The sequence below is a fragment of the Gossypium arboreum genome, chromosome 7 (genome assembly GCF_025698485.1).
Source record: "Gossypium arboreum isolate Shixiya-1 chromosome 7, ASM2569848v2, whole genome shotgun sequence".
Classification (NCBI taxonomy): domain Eukaryota; kingdom Viridiplantae; phylum Streptophyta; class Magnoliopsida; order Malvales; family Malvaceae; genus Gossypium; species Gossypium arboreum.
The window spans coordinates 12,624,269-12,641,544 of NC_069076.1; the positions used below are offsets into that span (position 1 = coordinate 12,624,269).

A 17,276-nucleotide genomic window follows, 5' to 3' on the forward strand; every position below is an offset into this window, starting at 1 on the left:
CACGCAGATCTTGAGGCCTAGAAACGACGTCGTTTTGTGTTTATTGAATTAAACCAAAACGGCACCGTTTCATCAGGTTTATATAAACCAAGTTCAAGGCTTTAAAATCATTTTTACATTCTATTTTTTTTTAAAAAAAGAAAAATCCTCTGAAAGGAGGATGTGGGCGGACCCTCGGAGTGCCATCGTGCCTCTGTCATCAGGTTCCCACGTGGCCACGCGCCACCTTTGAAGCCGTCGCGTACGGCGATTGCAATCCTTTTTCAATGAAACAAAAGGTATTCTTCTTTCTATTTGTCTTAACCTTCATATGCATATATTCATAAAATGAAATTAAAAAAATGAATCACCTTTGTTCTTTGATAATACTGTTGTCTTTATTATGTATATGTGCTCCCCAAAAAAAAAATCGTAACATTTACAGATTATAAAAGGGTTTTTATAGCCCTTTTGTAGATTATTGTGTTTTGGGGAAAGAAATCTTTGATTTCTTTCCCTGTTTGTTTCCCTTTTTGCTGTGGTTCCTTTCCTTTCTTTACAGGTGCTCGCGAGAAATCCGGCGATGACAAAGGCCTGACGATGGTCTAACGGTGGCGTTGATCACGGCGTGGCTCGAAGCCTGGAATCGTGGCCTTGATGGAGGGTACCTAGAACGACGGAAACCGAAGGGTCGTGACGCTTGGCTTGTCTTCTGGAACTTTCAGTTTACGGCGCCTAGGGTTCCCTCATCTGTTAACACATTGGGCCATTTGGGCCGTAACTAGTTGTGGATTGGGTGTAAACGGGTTAATGGGTAGTTTTAGTATTCTGGTTTAAACCCGTTGGGTGTAACCAGGTTTAGGGTCTTGGGTCAATAAAATGTATTTGGGCCTGTAAATGTACTGTATAAATGGAATTTTATTTATCAATTTATCATTTTTGGTTTTAAGGCCCGGACAAATTTTGGCTATTACAATATGTATCTAAAATGTTATATCTCTATTATATATGTTAGGAAGGGATCCACTTACATAGGTTTAAAACTATTTTTTCGTATATTTTTGTACATTTAATACTTTAATGATCTAATCATCATATTTCATATTTCATTCATATAGATCAGGCAGGTTAAAATTAATGTAATCTTTGTTTTATGTAAAAAAAAAATCAAAATATTTGAGTTGAAAGTTGGTACTCTATCACTTCTAGATACTCTATTCGCGCAGTTCTAAAACTCCATCAACATTAGTACAAATCATATTAACTGGGAAAAGAAAACATTTAATTCAACTCCATCATGACCTCTATGTATATATTCTGCGAGAAGTTGAAACGAGAAAAGAGAACATAAGGTGTTAGTGAACAGTACAAGAAAACAGACTTTTAGCGGCGCTTTTTTTAGCCTTTAGCGATGTTTTTAAGCGCCACTAAAACTATTTGCGGCGTTTTTACTAGCGCCACAAAAAACGCCGCTATAGGAAACGCCGCAAAAGTCATGGCTTTTAGCGGTGTTTGTGGGAAAAGCGCTGCTAAAAGTCATGGCTTTTAGCGGCATTTGTTGCCGCTAAAAGTCATAACATTTAGCAAAGACTTTTCCTACAAACGCCGCTATAAAATAGACCTTGAGCAAGCACTTTTCCCACAAACGCCGCTAAAGAATATAACCTTTAAAAATTTATTTTAATTAAATAATATTTATTTCTATGGTAAATATTATATTATGTTTAAATTTTAAAATTTGAACTTTAAACTATACACTTTTAAGGATAAAAAATATTAATTAAATTAAATTTCCTATTAAAATTTAAACTTCAAAACTAAATATAAAAATTAATAAATTTAAATTAACTAAACAATAACATTGATCAAGTTAAAAAAAAAAGACAATGAAGAAATTAAGGGTCAAACATATTAGCTCCAATAATTGTTCAAAATATAAGACAGCTACATTCAAATAGAAACTAAATAACAAGTAAAGCATCCAATGGAACATAATTTCACTCTTCATCACTAAATGTTTCCTCATAAACATGGCTTCATCCAAAACAAAACCTCATACCATTACAATTTGCCTTTTACGCAGAAACTGCTGCAACCTTCTTTCTTGGTGTTGCTTTAGTACCTATACATCACCCCCAATAAAAAATAAGAACATTTTGAAAGAAAAAAACCCAAAATTTCTTACAAGAACAAAAATACGCAATGGAACTAAAATCAGAAAGCAATGAGCCTAAGGATATTAGTATTTTCCTACCTTCTCTGAAACCTGTCTTGAACCTGCGAGGAACGTGGCAAAGATACCTCTATACACTGGTGATGGAGATGTTAGCCTCATCTAATTGAAACCAACAGCTAGAAACACAAATAATCACACAAGTTAAAAAAACCCAAAATAAGTACTTAAACACTTCAATTTGCAACATTTAAGCACTTCAATTTACAGCATTTAAACACTTCAATTTGCAGCATTCAAACACTTCAATTTGCAGCACTTTAACACTTCAATTTGTAGCATTTTAACATCTCAATTAACAACATTTATACACCTCAATTATAGCGATAAAACATCTCAATGTCCAGCAACTAAACACTTCAATTTGCAGTACTTAAAGACTTCAATTTGCAACATTTAAGTACTTCAATTTACAGCATTTAAACACTTCAATTTACAGCATTCAAACACTTCAATTTGCAGCACTTCAACACCTCAATTAACAACATTTATACACCTCAATTACAGCGATAAAACATCTCAATGTCCAGCAACTAAATACTTCAATTTGCAGTACTTAAACACTTTAATTTGCAACATTTAAGCACTTCAATTTACAGCATTTAAACACTTCAATTTACAGCATTCAAACACTTCAATTTGCAGCACTTTAACACCTCAATTAACAACATTTATACACCTCAATTACAGCGATAAAACATCTCAATGTCCAGCAACTAAACGCTTCAATTTGCAGTACTTAAACACTCCAATTTGCAACATTTAAGCACTTCAATTTACAGCATTTAAACACTTCAATTTACAGCATTCAAACACTTCAATTTGCAGCACTTTAACACCTCAATTTATAGCATTAAAACACTTCAATTTGCAGCACTTTAACATTTCAATTAACAACATTTATACACCTCAATTACAGCGATAAAACATCTCAATTTCCAGCAACTAAACACTTCAATTTGCAGTACTTAAACACTTCAATTTGTAACATTTACTACTAATATATAATTTTAGGATTCATTAACCAAGAAAAGGAAGGAAAAATATTCTTACTACCATGGAATATCGCCTGCAATCAGCCATTCTCCTTCTTTGTCCTGGTAGGTGAGAATATAATCATCTTCATCACATTTCTTGTTTGTTCATAACATGAAAAATAAAAAAGAAAGCTGAATATTGAGATTTTTGGTATTCTTTTATCTTTTGAGGAATTTATGTATATAATCAATGACTTTACCTTTGGCAAACATGGTGATCAAGGAGTGATTTAAAATATAAATCATGAAAATCTTTTACACTAAGGAAAATAATGTTTTAGTATATATATTGTTGGAATGATTTAAACCTTTTTGGATCTTATGCGTTTAAAGACAGAATCAAGTTGTTGCTCCAAATTTTGAAGCTCTCTAAGACTCAAATTCTAGATATCTTCTCCTTCATAATACCTAGAAATATAATTAATTATTTATTAAAAGAGAAAGATGCATGCCTTGAATGTATCTAAAATTTGATGCCATTGGAGGGTACCTCATGTTTCTTTGTAAAGTCTGCATTCTAGCTTTAAGTTTTGCATGTTCCCAGATCCAGTTTCCCTATAAAAGAACATATTGAAAACATCCCAAGTCAACAAGTAGAACATATTTGGTGTAATAACTATTATGATGTTGATGTAACAATTTAAGTCAACAATAATAAAGCATTCAAAAATATATAAATTCTTTAAAATTTATATATTGAAATCATCCCAAGTCAACAAGTAGAACATATTTGGTGTAATAACTATTATGATGTTGATGTAACAATTTAAGTCAACAATAATAAAGCATTCAAAAATATATAAATTCTTTAAAATTTCAAGTAATAAATAAATATTCAACTTTATTTCAATTTAGATATCCCGTTGAAGTTGATTTTCAATGTAGTTTTTAAATTATAAAATGAAGTTAAATTTTCTGAAAAATATACAAAAATTTATTAAAATTTGTGAAAGATTTTAAGATTTTAAACATTTAATAGTCATTTCCATCATAATCGACAGCAAATTATCCACCATTTAATTAGCTTAGTTTCAACATTAATTTGGTAATGAGCAACAATATACAGCAGCATTCAATCCACCATACAAAGATATTTCAAACATCAATTTACTCACTTTCGGACCTCATTAATAGCAGCAATTTAACTGATTTCTTTTATACAGTTCTTCCAACCCGAAACAGCAAGATTAAACCACCAAGGATTGATCTTACCTAAACCTAATAAACCATGTTATTAGGATGTTGAAATTTGAAAACCAAGATCATTGCTAGTGCTAATTAATAAAAACAACAAAACATCTAAACATTGCAAGACAATAAGTCAGGAAAAATAGGGCATGCTTTCAATACTTAAAGGCTAGCTCAAAATGTTCCTAAGTTGCCAAAAGGACTACTAGAGCACTGAAATTTAGTAGGGACTTGAGATAGCTAGAGTTCCTTTCTTTCTACCTTTTTCATTTCATTTTGGACTTGAGATAGCTAGAGTTCCTTTCTTTCTACCTTTTTCATTTCATTTTGTCCTCAATATAAATTAATTAGAGCTATAATTTCTCTTGCAAAAAAAAAATGCCAGTTGCTATTATGAACATTTAAATACTTGTGCACATAACGAGATGAATTATTTCAAGGAACAATTAGTATAAAAAATTAAAGAGTTGTTTCAAGGAACAAAATCATAGATACAGAGCATGTTCTGGGTAAAAAATTAACTTTGGAACAAATTATAATACAAAAATAACAACAGTTTTAAGCTCAAACTTATACTTTATTCAATTATATAATTAAATCAACAATATAATACATAAACTCATATATGACGTTGTAGACACTCAATTTTGCCCGGGCCCAGAAATAAGTCCAAAAACAAAAATAATAAACCCAAAAAAAATAAAGTCCAAGTTCAGTCCAAAATTACAAACATATAATTTGGCCCAATCGAAATGACCCATTACTTGAAAAGATTTAAGATCCATCTATAAGCTTGACTCATATAGAAATATAATCTTTAAGGATATGCAATCTTAGATATGATATGCAATCTTGAAGATATGATCTTGTAATCTTGGAGATTTAATTTGTAGATATCCTTTAATCTTAACCGTTGATGTAATTGATCTGTACCGTTGGATTTGGGGAGGCTCAACTATAAATAGAGGCCTCTCCCTTCATTGTAAATGACTGGAGTTGTGGGAAGCAATAAGAATTCTTGAGAGCATTCACTCAAATTTCTCTCCCTCTTTCGTTCTTATTTTCTACGGTTTGTTCTTATTTATTCTTTGTTCATCTTCGTTTTCAACCTTTTTAATTTAATCCCTATCTCCTTGATTTTTTAATTCTCTTTATATTTTATTTTTAATAATTTTAGTATTATATCAAATTATTTTTTTATTAAATTCTATATTATTCATTGTTTTTAAAAAATATATTAAACCCCTTTAAAAAAAAATGGTTTCGACAGCTTGGTGACTCCACTGGGGACGTAAGAGAGTCGAGCCAAGAAATTGATTATTTTATGTCTTAATGTCGGAAGTTTTGGAAAATTTTTAAAATATGTCATTTTTACATGTGTTAGTTGCATATGTTTGTTATTGTTTACGCACACATTGCATTTGCATGACCGTTGTGGTCACACCCTTAAGTGGGAGTGAGAAGCTATACTTTCGTGAGGTTTTCACCTCCGCATGGGCTAGTGGATTGCTTTCGGGATACATCTGTCCCTATGTCTTCGTGAGATTTTCATCTCTGCATGGCCATAGGGAAATGTGTCCCCCTGAACCGAACTTGGTCCAAATGAGCCTATAATTGGTGAAGATCGAGGAATCTACTAGTTCAGGTACCCTTGCTTTAGAATCGAACTACATATAGTAAACTTTAAGTGCTTGCCCCAGGTAGTATGATGATGACCTTTAGTGCCTACCTTTATAAGTTCTTATTTATTATATTTTTTTATATATGTGACACTGACTTGTTTTTCTTATTTTGCTATATTGCATGTCATTTATCATTAAAAGGTGTCAATTCAAGGTTCGATTTCTGAGTTAGAAAATTTTGTAATGGGGAACGAATATCTTAATAAATTGGAGGACAACTCTTTCGTTTGTGCTTGGTCAGAGAAAACCTAGATAGAAAAAGGAAATAGTGTCATCGAAGGATACACATCAGAATTATGGGACTACACTCTCATTAGTGTGATACAAAATAACCTCCAAGAGTTAAAGGAAATATGGGATTAATGGAGTAACGAAGCCAAGTAGTTGTTCTACAATAGTTATGGGGAATTGCAGTATTTGCTTAACATGAAGATAGATGAACAATTCAAGGTGAGCGTGGGGAGTACTGATGGACACTTCTACCATTACAGATGAAGATAGTCACCTCGTGGATGGTAAGGGTTCAAGACCTAAAAAATTGAATTGGATGGAAAGAATTTTACTTATGATGGTAGAAAGGCTCACTTACTATAGGACTGCTACCAAACAACAAGCTGGAATTTACTGTGGTACTTTAGGATGTTGTACTTATCAGAAATAATGGAAATGCAAGCCCTGATGGCCGGGACAGCCCAAATGAGCATAAAAGAAAGAGATTAAAGAAGATCGTATCGTTTAAAGACCTTTAAAGTAGAGATTAGCTATGCTGCGAAGATACCCATGCAAGCAATTCGAAATGTTCTGTGGAGGCAGAAATTTAAAGACTCCCAAGAAACGCTGAGGATGTTTGATATCATTTTAAGGTAGTATGCTGCGAAGCTAGAATGCCTACTTGTTCGCCAATCTTTCTTTCAAGGTAATCAGAGCAACTTCACAGACATTGGAGGAGTTGTCTTTGGCTGTAGAGCTTACTTCATAGGTGAAGCCGTAATTCAAATTCAAGAGATAGCTGATCATTTACAGATACTGGTAGAAAGGGCAAGCACGTTGAGCACCAATATGAGCTACAGTCAAGTCGTGGTCGAAAGTTAGCTTTGTTATTAGATAGGGTTAAGACTCTGGGCCTACGGGCGAAAGCGTATTTGTAATTTGTTTTATGAAAAGATTTTTGTTCCTTAAATAACGTTTTCTAAAATGAAACTGAATCAGAATCGATATCCTTTTGCATTCATGCATTTGCATCTAATAGCATCTCATCACATCATTTGCATTCAAAATTATAAAAAGACTCTAATTAGTTAAAGTTATCAAAAAGAGAAAGAAAAAGAGAGAGAGAGAAGAGGGTCACAGCTGAGTGAAAAAGAAGTTGAATGGGAATTAACGACGTTCCCTTACATATCCCCGACTTTTGTGTCAGGAGGGATAGCTTACCCGGAGAAGAGGGTGTTTGGAAATGAAAATCATCAATGAGGAAGGGACTGAACAAAGAAACCTTGAGGGCATTCGCCCTTACGAACCGGGAAGTTCTTTAAACAATTGGACTGCAGAAGAACTTCCTGTAATATTTAGGAATTTTATGGAGTAATATTCAAAACACTCTTATTGCTCTAAAGCCTAGGAGTAATGAGATTTCTTTTGAGAAGTGGGCTCATGTTCAGACATTTTTATTTTCAATAAAACATAATTTTATTATTTATCCGAGTGAATACTCTTTCATTCTGATTCTTTTGACCTTTGGCATTCTTTATAAATTTTCATTTCATGTAAATAGTCATTCTTGAATTCATTTATTCCTTGTATATTCTTTTATGTGCCTATCATAGATCCCTAGATATCAATGACAAGGGCAACGATACTACAGATTCAGAGTTCCTTTTGAGTGCGATATGTGTTTAGAGGAATCTCAATACTTTGAAGGTGACAGAAATTTTGACTTGTTTCTGAATTTGTTGAAAATGGTTTATACCCCATGAAGTGGTGGTAGGAAATATAGCCTTAAAGGAAGGAAAGATTGCGAAATTGGAATTAGCTGAGGAGACAAGACAAGACCTTGTTGAGACTATTATGGGAATTCAAAAATGTGGTCCAAAGACGCATGCAGGAGGATTTGCAATTGCTAGGATAAACATGAGGTTTTGGAGCACTGTTGGTCCACCATGGAAAGGAATCGCATCAGTTGTACAATGAATACCAAATTTAAAGGAGTCAAGACTTGTGGGGCATGTATGTTATGGCCCCAAGCTCGTCAAAAGTTTCAAGCTGACAATGACTCATCTTTTTGGACGTCAATTACTCCATTAAGAGGGGGAGATAGCTTCATATGCCAATATTACAAAGTCAAAAGTCATCCATTTCAAAAAAAAAAAAAAGGAAAAAGATTATATATAACAACACAATGCCAAAAGTTTGCAGTCTTTTCAAAGATAATGCGCAATACCACAGTACAACAAAGGTTGCCAAAAGAAAAGAAAAATAAGAAAAAAAAAATTACAAAAGATGACCGAGACTGGTAAAAATTGGCATAAGAAACTACCGCCTACTCTCTATGGTTACGCTAAGGCAAACAACTTGTTTCAAAGGTTCCAACCATCATCCTTGGAATAGGTGCACTGTTTGGCTTTCCTGAGTAGTTTGATGTGCTGTCAATGGCTGCGATGGTTAGCTCCAGGCAGTGGCCATTGATTTCCAACTATGGGGCATCAGGCCGTACGCAGTCTCTGAAGCTTAAAATGATAGATTCTTTCTTCAAAACCAGTTTCTAACAAAGTGGATGACGGTATCATGAAGGAAGCTCTCTTAGACTTCTATACAAGTTCAAGAAAGATGAAACCTGATCAAATCATTATTTTCAGGGATGGGGTTAACGCGTCTCAATTCAATCAAGTTTTGATCAAGTTGCTGAGGCTTACAAGTTCCTTGACGAGAAGTGGAACCCTAAAGATTGTGGTTATTGTTGTACGAAAAACCATCATAGCAAGTTTTCTTTTCAGTAGGAATCTCCTGACAATGTGCTACATGGTACTGTCATTGACAAAAAAGTATGCCATCCAAAGAACAATGATTTTTACCTTGATACCCATGCTGGAATGATTGGAATCACTAGACAGACCCACTATCATGTTCTCTTAGACTAGGCTGGGTTTTTGGCTGATGATCTGCAAGAGTTTGTTTATTCTCTATCCTATATGTATCAAAGGAGCACCACAGCCATATTTGTTGTGGCTCCTATTTGCTACACTCATTTGGAAGCTTCACATTTGGGGGCAATTTATAAAGATTAGGGATGCTTTAGAAACATCATCGAGTCATGGTGGGATGTATGCTCCGGGAGTAATCTCTGTACCTCAGCTTTCCAGGTTGAAGGATAAAGTCAGCAATTTCATTCTTGTCTGCTGAGAATCATTAAACCATCTTTTTGTAGGGTTTGACAAACAACGGCCAGATCTCATTGGGGCAATCCCTTTCTCATGGGTTTATGAATCAAGATTTTTCCTCCAAGCTTTGATGGAGTCAAGAATTGAATACCTCTAGTAAACTTAACTTGAAAGTATTCATCCTAAGCAAATGCACCAAAAATGGATGACACAGACTTATGACAAAGAAGGTTTGTCCAAAAGAATTTCATAAAGGAAACCTTGGGCTGAAAGATATCCTTCTCATGCAAAAGGATGCCGAATTGGAAAGGGCCATATGTTACGAAGAGGGCTTTCTCTAGAGGTGCACTGATTTTGACAAGAAATGGATAGGAAGAATTTATCTGATCTAGTGAATTCGGACTCGGTCAAGGAGTACTTTGTCTGAAGGAGAAGGGAAGCCAAGGTGAAAACCCGCAAAGGGCACTTTGTGACTTCTATTTCAAAAAAAAGAGAAAAAAATAAAAAGAAAAAAGAAAAAAAATGGAGAGGCCAAGGTGAAACCTGCAAAGGGTGCCTTAAGACTAAAGGGGTTTTGAGTTGAAAACCCGAAAGGGCAGCTCAAATTTGGAAAGTCATGCAGTGACCTTGTTATACCGGATTCGACGAGAAGTGAAGTATGTTACATATTGAGGCATCAACGAATTACTTTGGATCTTTTAAACACATGTTGAACTAAAAAAAAAAAGATTTCATGGAGCTGGTGTATAGACACTCAAGCGGCAATATCTAGGGCATCTAACTTTTGTCCTGCTTGCTATCTTTAGATTCTCTTTCTTCTCAAAGATAAGCTATCAGATTAATTTCCTTTGTATTTTTGGACAAATTCATTCAAATTTAATTATCCTCTGGATCTATTTATTCGTCCTCTATTATTCATAAAGTGTGTTGCATAGAAATAATGATTGATGAACTAAATATCTTTACAAACGAAGTTTTGCATATTACTCTGGAAATTTCTAGATAATACAAGAAACTGAAATAGGACAATTGTTTAAAAAATTCCTATATGTAAGGGTCGGATGTACTCGGGGAAATTGAAATTTCTTCTTCAGTCTAAATGATGATTGGATAAATCAAACGATTCGATCAGAGGATCATCTTACAGACATTTTCAGTGGGTCATAATATTTGGAGGCTGAGTAAGAGTGATATTTTGAGAGAAACAAGGATGAGCTACGATGAAGGAATGAGTAGTGACGTCTAGAATAGGGGTCATATTCATAAACATTTTGCATTATAACAGGTTTAATTAGGAGCATTTGACTCATTTCGATCATAGCATCCTAATCATTAAGCATGAACTCATACACATTATACAGGTCATATCCTTCAAAGGGACAATGAAGATTGGTGCACTTTAACCCCCTAAGCAGTAGGGTAATAGGCTAAAGCATAGCAGATCTAACCTTCAAGTATTTACACTGAAGCAGATCCAAGATGATTTGGCGTCTCTGTATTGTCAGAGAGCAGATCGAAGATACTAGATTTGGCGTCTCTGTATTGGCAGGGAACAGATCGAAGACATAGCTAATTTGGCTTTCACGTGTTTACGTTGAAGCAAATCTAAGATGATTTAGCGTCTCTGTATTGGCAGAGAGTAGATCGAAGATGACTGATTTGGCATCTCTGTATTCGACGGAGAGCAGATCGAAGACATAGCTGATTTAGCTTTCATGTGTTTACGTTGAAGCAATTCTAAGATGATTTGGCATCTCTGTATTGGCAAAGAGTAGATCAAAGATAACAGATTTGGCATCTCTGTATTGGCAGAGAGCAGATCAAAGATGACATATTTGGCATCTCTGTATCTGACGGAGAGCAGATAGAAGACATAGCTGATTTGGCTTTCATGTGTTTACGTTGAAGCAAATCTAATATGATTTGGCATCTCAGATTGGCGAAGCGATCAAAGATAATGATTTGGCATCTCAGATTGGCGAGAGAGCGATCAAAGATGATGATTTGGCATCTCTATATTCAATGGAGAGCAGATCGAAGACATAGCTGATTTGGCTTCCACGTGTTTACGTTGAAGCAAGTCTAAGATGATTTGGCATCTCTGTATTGGCAGATAGTAGATCGAAGATAGTAGATTTGGCATCTCTGTATTGGCAGAGAGTAGATCAAAGATGACAGATTCGGCATCTCTGTATTCGGCGGAGAGCAGATCGAAGACAGTTGATTTGGCTTCCACGTGTTTACGTTGAAGCAAGTCTAAGATGATTTGGCATCTCTGTATTGGAAGAGAGCAGATCGAAGATAATAGATTTGACATCTCTGTATTGGCAGAGAGCAGATCGAAGATAATAGATTTGGCATCTCTATATTGGCAGAGAGCAGATCGAAGATAGAAGATTTGGCGTCTCTGTATTATCAGAGAGCATATCGAAGAGAAGAACAACAGATTTGGCATCTCCGTATTCGACGGGGAGCAGATCCAAGATGATTTGGCATTCCTATGTTTACAGGGAACAGATCGAAGACATAGCAGATCTGACATTCCTATGCTTGCAGCGAAGCAGATCAAAGATTTTAACATGGCATCCCTTTGTTTATAGGGAACAAGTTGAAGATAGCAGATTTGGCATCCCTGTGTTTACAGGGAACAGATCGAATATATAGCAGATCTGACATTCCTGTGTTCACAGCGAAGCAGATTGAAGATTTCAGCATGGCATCCCTGTGTTTATAGGGAACAAGTTGAAGATAGTAGATTTGGCATCTCCATATTCGACGGGGAGCAGATTAAAGACATAGTAGATTTGACCTTCATGTGTTTACATCGAAGCAGATCCAAGATGACAGATTTGGCATCTTTGTATTAAACGGGGAGCAAATCAAAGATAACAGATTTGGTGTCTCTGTATTAGACGGGGAGTAGATCAAAGATAGCAGATATCGCCTTTCTGAGTTGCAGTGAAGCAGATTGAAGCCGTCAAGAGGCCATTTAAAGAAGATCAAGGATCAAGAACTCAAGACTCGGTGAGCCCGGGCAAAATTGGTCTTTTATAGTCTTTGCTCTATTCTCATTACACAAAGAATGAGCAAAGAAGGCAATGAGACACTCAATTTTGCCCGGTCCGTAAATAAGTCCAAAACAAAATAATAAACCCAAAAAAAATAAAGTCCAAGTTCAGTCCAAAATTACAAACATATAATTTGGCCCAATCGGAATGGCCCATTACTTGAAAAGATTTAAGGTCCATCAATAAACTTGACTCATATGGAAATATAATCTTTAAGGATATGCAATCTTAGATATGATATGCAATCTTAGATATGATACAATCTTAGATATGATATGCAATCTTAGATATGATATGCAATCTTGAAGATATGATCTTGTAACCTTAGAGATTTAATTTGTAGATATCCTTTAATCTTAACCGTTGATGTAATTGATCTGTACCATTGGATTTAGGAAGGCTCAACTATAAATAGAGGCCTCTCCCTTCATTGTAAATGACTGGAGTTGTGGGAAGCAATAAGAATTCTTGAGAGCATTCATTCAAATTTCTCTCCCTCTTGCGTTTTTATTTTCTACGGTTTGTTCTTATTTATTCTTTGTTCATCTTTGTTTTCAACCATTTTTATTTAATCCCTATCTCCTTGATTTTTAATTCTCTTTTATATTTTATTTTTAATAATTTTAGTATTATATCAAATTATTTTTTATTAAATTCTATATTATTCATTATTTTTAAAAATATATTTCATTTAATTGAAAAAGTTTTTTTCTTAAATAAGGCAATGTTTGGTGTTTAGAAATTCGGAAAATAGTGCCCTAACATGCTGGGTTGCGATTTTTTCGTTTGACTAAATAACCAAATATCCTTTTTAATCAATTTTCAAAATCATGAGATAAATTTAGTTACGAGGATTTAAAACATCGTGTCTTAACATACTGGATGTGATGTTTGTATACTTTCTAACAAAGGAATCTCAAGTTTCAACTTTAAATTGTTCAAATTTTAAAATCTTTTCAAATTTTCGACATTAGGACAATAAATAATCAATTCGGTACCAATTTTGGGCGTTATTGAGGTGCTAATCCTTTCTTGTGCGTGAATCGACTCCGAACCTATTTTCTTGAATTTCAGAGACCAAAATGTTTTATAAAGGTGATCCAATCACACCTAAAAAGGTTGGTGGCAACTCCCATTTTCATTTTTCAAAGAGTCGAACCCCGTTTTTCAAACCTCCCTTTTAAAAAATGGTTTCGACAGACGTTGAAGCTTAAAAATCAAACTAAACTACTCCATACCCCAAAAATAACAAAAGAATCAACTTTCCACAACCCATAACCCTAGATATTCAAATATGGAAAAAAGTTCAATAAATAAGATTGATAAGACCATCAACTCTAACAAAAAAATAAGCTAAAACTCAGCTTAATTACCCAAAACAACCCCAAAAATATATGAAGAATTCATTATAGAACTCAACTTTGACAACCCAATTCTAGAAAGAATATACACAATGAGTAAATGGAAAAAAAAGGAGAAAATATTGTACCTTGCACTTGTTGAGGTTGATTTCATTACTTCCAGCCATTTCTCTTTCTCTAAACACTCAAAAACAAAACCCAAAAGCTTAAAACAGATCCTTGTGAAGAACAAACCAAAAACTCACAATTCATATCCCAAACCCAAATAAATAAAAAGTTAAAAAAAACCAACAAAGATGTTAATCTGATCTTATTCTCTTTTTTCCACTTCAAAAGATCCCTCCTTTTGTTTTTCCTGCCGTTAGAGCTTATTATCAAGAGAAAAGATAAATAGCTTAAAAATCTCTTCAAAAGAAAACAAAGAGAGAGTAAACGATAAAAGATGAACCATCCGCACTGCAATTGAACATAGAGAGAAGGGGGTTATATGTGTGTCGTGTGGAGTGGGTGAAGGATAGGAAAGGTGGCGCAGATTAGAAGACAGGAAAGATAAATGCTAAAATATACACAAGGTGAAATGTGGAAATGAGTGATACCAAGTAGTAAGCAAGAGCAAAATCACAAGAGTTTTCCCCTGTTGAACCACTTTTATTCCTAACCATTTTGCACATATTTCATCATCAGAGGAAGAAATAAAATCAATACATTGCAGTGCATTTCTAAAATCACACACTGTATAAAAACTTCTATAAATTTTGCAGATAATATCTCCACCAATGGAAGCAGTTACAGCTTCAAAGGCAGGCCATTATCTAGAACTGAAGGTCTGAAACTGGGATCCTAAATAAACCTTAATCTCGTAATTGTCAAATTTTAAAACATCTGCTAAAAAGAATGATGCATCCCCTTAGTTGACTCCAGCATTTATGAAATTCAGAGTTGACCTTCCAAGTGCAAAATTGATGCAGCAAATGACCTCACAACAAATTTTTTTTGTTATAATTAAAATGTCCAAATATTCATTTTACGGTCGACAAAGATCCTTTCAGGTTCATAGCTACCCTTCATATTCTACCTTATACTCTACCTGGACAACCTGGTAATTACATCTAATGATCACTGTTAAACAACAAGTTTTAAGACTCAAAGAATCCTAGCAGGCACATAATATAAGCAAATAATTTAAATGAACTATATTATCCATCTAACATATATAAATAAGGTTGTAAGAAGAACCTTTTCTCTGTATGGAAAGAGAGTACGGAAGGTGTCCAGGTGAGCATTAATCCTTCCTCTCCTCCTCCTCTCAGCTTCGCTATAACTCTTTAAAGCTGCTATAACTTTCTCTTCTGCCATGCTTTTCTTCCCAACTTTCACCGGCGACTTCACCACGAGCTCACGTTTCTCATTATCCAAAACCAAGGACTGTGAAATCCCATTGCATGGACCCAAATCACGGGAAAAGGGATCGAGGAAACCAGAATAACAATTCCCAGATAAAAAAATGTTACCGTTGAAATAGTAAGCAGCCATATAAAAACACACACAAAAATAAAAAGAAAGCTAAACGAAGTTGTATGAGAGTTTGTCTTTAGGAACCAGAAGTGAAAGAGAGTAGACCAGGTGGACGTGTGGTGGGAGCGAACCAGAAAGATAGCTTTTGAAGAACAAAGTTTTGATGGTTAGCGACTTTCTCGTTGTTGCCGATGATCAGTGCTATGATTGTTTCGATGATAGCTTCCATAACGCAAGTGAAAAATTCTGGGGAGATCGTTTTTTCAAACAAAAAGAAAGACTAAAGAGAAAACATCCACATTTTCTTCTTAATCGTCTTGAATTCCTCTATAGGTATGTGTGATTCCTTTCTAGAGTTTTGAGACATTTGAACCTCAAAAACAAAACAAAAACAATATGGGATTTTTGGGATTTCAGTGAATATTCAAGAGGGAGCAAACAACAGAGGGAAAAACAAGAGTATTTGTTTTCTCATATTGCAAAATTCAAAAAAACAAGAATCGATTTATCTCTGAGCACAAGGAGAACTGAACAAATGAAGTTACTTTATAGCTTTTTCAAGCATACCAATAGCACACTCTCGAGTCTGAACCCTTAGAACACTGTCAACTGTAGTAAAATTAACGATCAGGGAAAGTGTTTTCGAAGACTAAAGAGGTCTATTCCCGATGGCATATAAATTGAAAAGAAAACCCATTTGAAGAGATAGTTATTAATATGAAAATTACAAGTAAAAACAGTGATAGTAAACAAAGAGAGAGAGGGCTACCGACAGCAAATGTCGACAGAGATACAGCAGCGGGCTACCGACGGAGATGTAGAGGGCTGCCGATTTGAGGAAATTGAGGGAAAAAATAAAGGGAATCGGGGTAGGGGAGAAATGGTTTGGGAAAAATAAAATGGGGAAAAAAAGAGAAGAAATTTCAAGTGAAATTTTAGGATTTCTTTGGGGATGGGGGAGGGAACTGATTTTGGGAAAAGAAAGGAGGGAAAAAAGAAAGATTTCTTGTCAAATTTTAGGATTTCGGGGGGAAGGGGGGGAACAAAAAAGTCTAATGCATTTTGGGTAAAAAGACGGCACCGTTTTGTGTAAAAAATTTTGTAGCGTTTTTTAATTGTTTACTTTTTGCGGCGTTTTTAATAAAAACGCCACAAAAGTCATTTTCCCACCTTTTTACTCTGTTAAAAATTCTTTATTTTGTTTTAATATATATAAACTTTATCATTATCTCTTAAATAATTTAAACTATATTTAATTATATGTATAAACCTAAATTTTGATAGAGATATATCTCGTAATTATATATGAATTTCGGTTTAATGTGTAATTGTAGACATGAAATTCTAATTGTGGTCTAAATGTATAGTTGAAACTTTAATTTTGATTTAATCATACACGTTTTAAAAATAAATACATCAATATATTTTTATATTGAATAAATATAAATATTTATGTATGCAATATATAAATATAAAATGATGTTATATCAATAATTGTGTTCATAATTTATGCTTTTGGGATTTAACCCATTTTGATATATATATATATTTAAAATAATAATTTAGATTTATCTTATTTAGATTTATATTATAAAAAATTCAAGATACACAAGTTAAGTAGTTCACTATATTTACCCCTAAACTCCAACCCCTAAACCCTTAAATCCAAAACCCTATATCATAAATCCTAGACCATAAACCCCAAACCTTAACCTATAATTTAAACTATAATCATAATTTTAATATATTAAAATTAATCTTATCTCTTTTACAATTATATAATAAATTATTTAATATATAAATTACAAAGCATTAATTAATCTAAGCCTTAAACCCCTA

General features: G+C 34.0%; 1 protein-coding gene across 13 annotated transcripts; it reads right to left on the reverse strand.

Moving 5' to 3' along the window:
* Window positions 1-1,849: 1,849 nt before the first annotated feature.
* Window positions 1,850-16,472, reverse strand: LOC108477762 (transcription factor AIG1-like). Of its 13 annotated transcripts, none has more exons than XR_001870260.2 (7): window positions 16,207-16,467; window positions 15,159-15,347; window positions 14,051-14,099; window positions 3,740-3,804; window positions 3,269-3,309; window positions 2,234-2,331; window positions 1,850-2,101 (listed from the first exon to the last, which is right to left on the reverse strand). XR_001870260.2 is itself a non-coding variant. In XM_053031343.1 (6 exons), exons 1-5 carry the CDS (start codon window positions 15,203-15,205, stop codon window positions 2,311-2,313), a joined length of 261 nt encoding a protein of 86 aa, XP_052887303.1. In that variant the 5' UTR covers window positions 15,206-16,472; the 3' UTR covers window positions 1,850-2,101; window positions 2,234-2,310. The 13 variants fall into 13 exon arrangements, 2 of the variants coding, with proteins under 2 accessions (XP_052887303.1, XP_017635823.1); XR_008286175.1 differs by lacking the exon at window positions 15,159-15,347 and adding an exon at window positions 4,365-4,467 and having other exon boundaries at window positions 16,207-16,466; XR_001870262.2 differs by adding an exon at window positions 4,365-4,467 and having other exon boundaries at window positions 15,159-16,466.
* Between the last annotated feature and the right edge of the window lie 804 nt (window positions 16,473-17,276).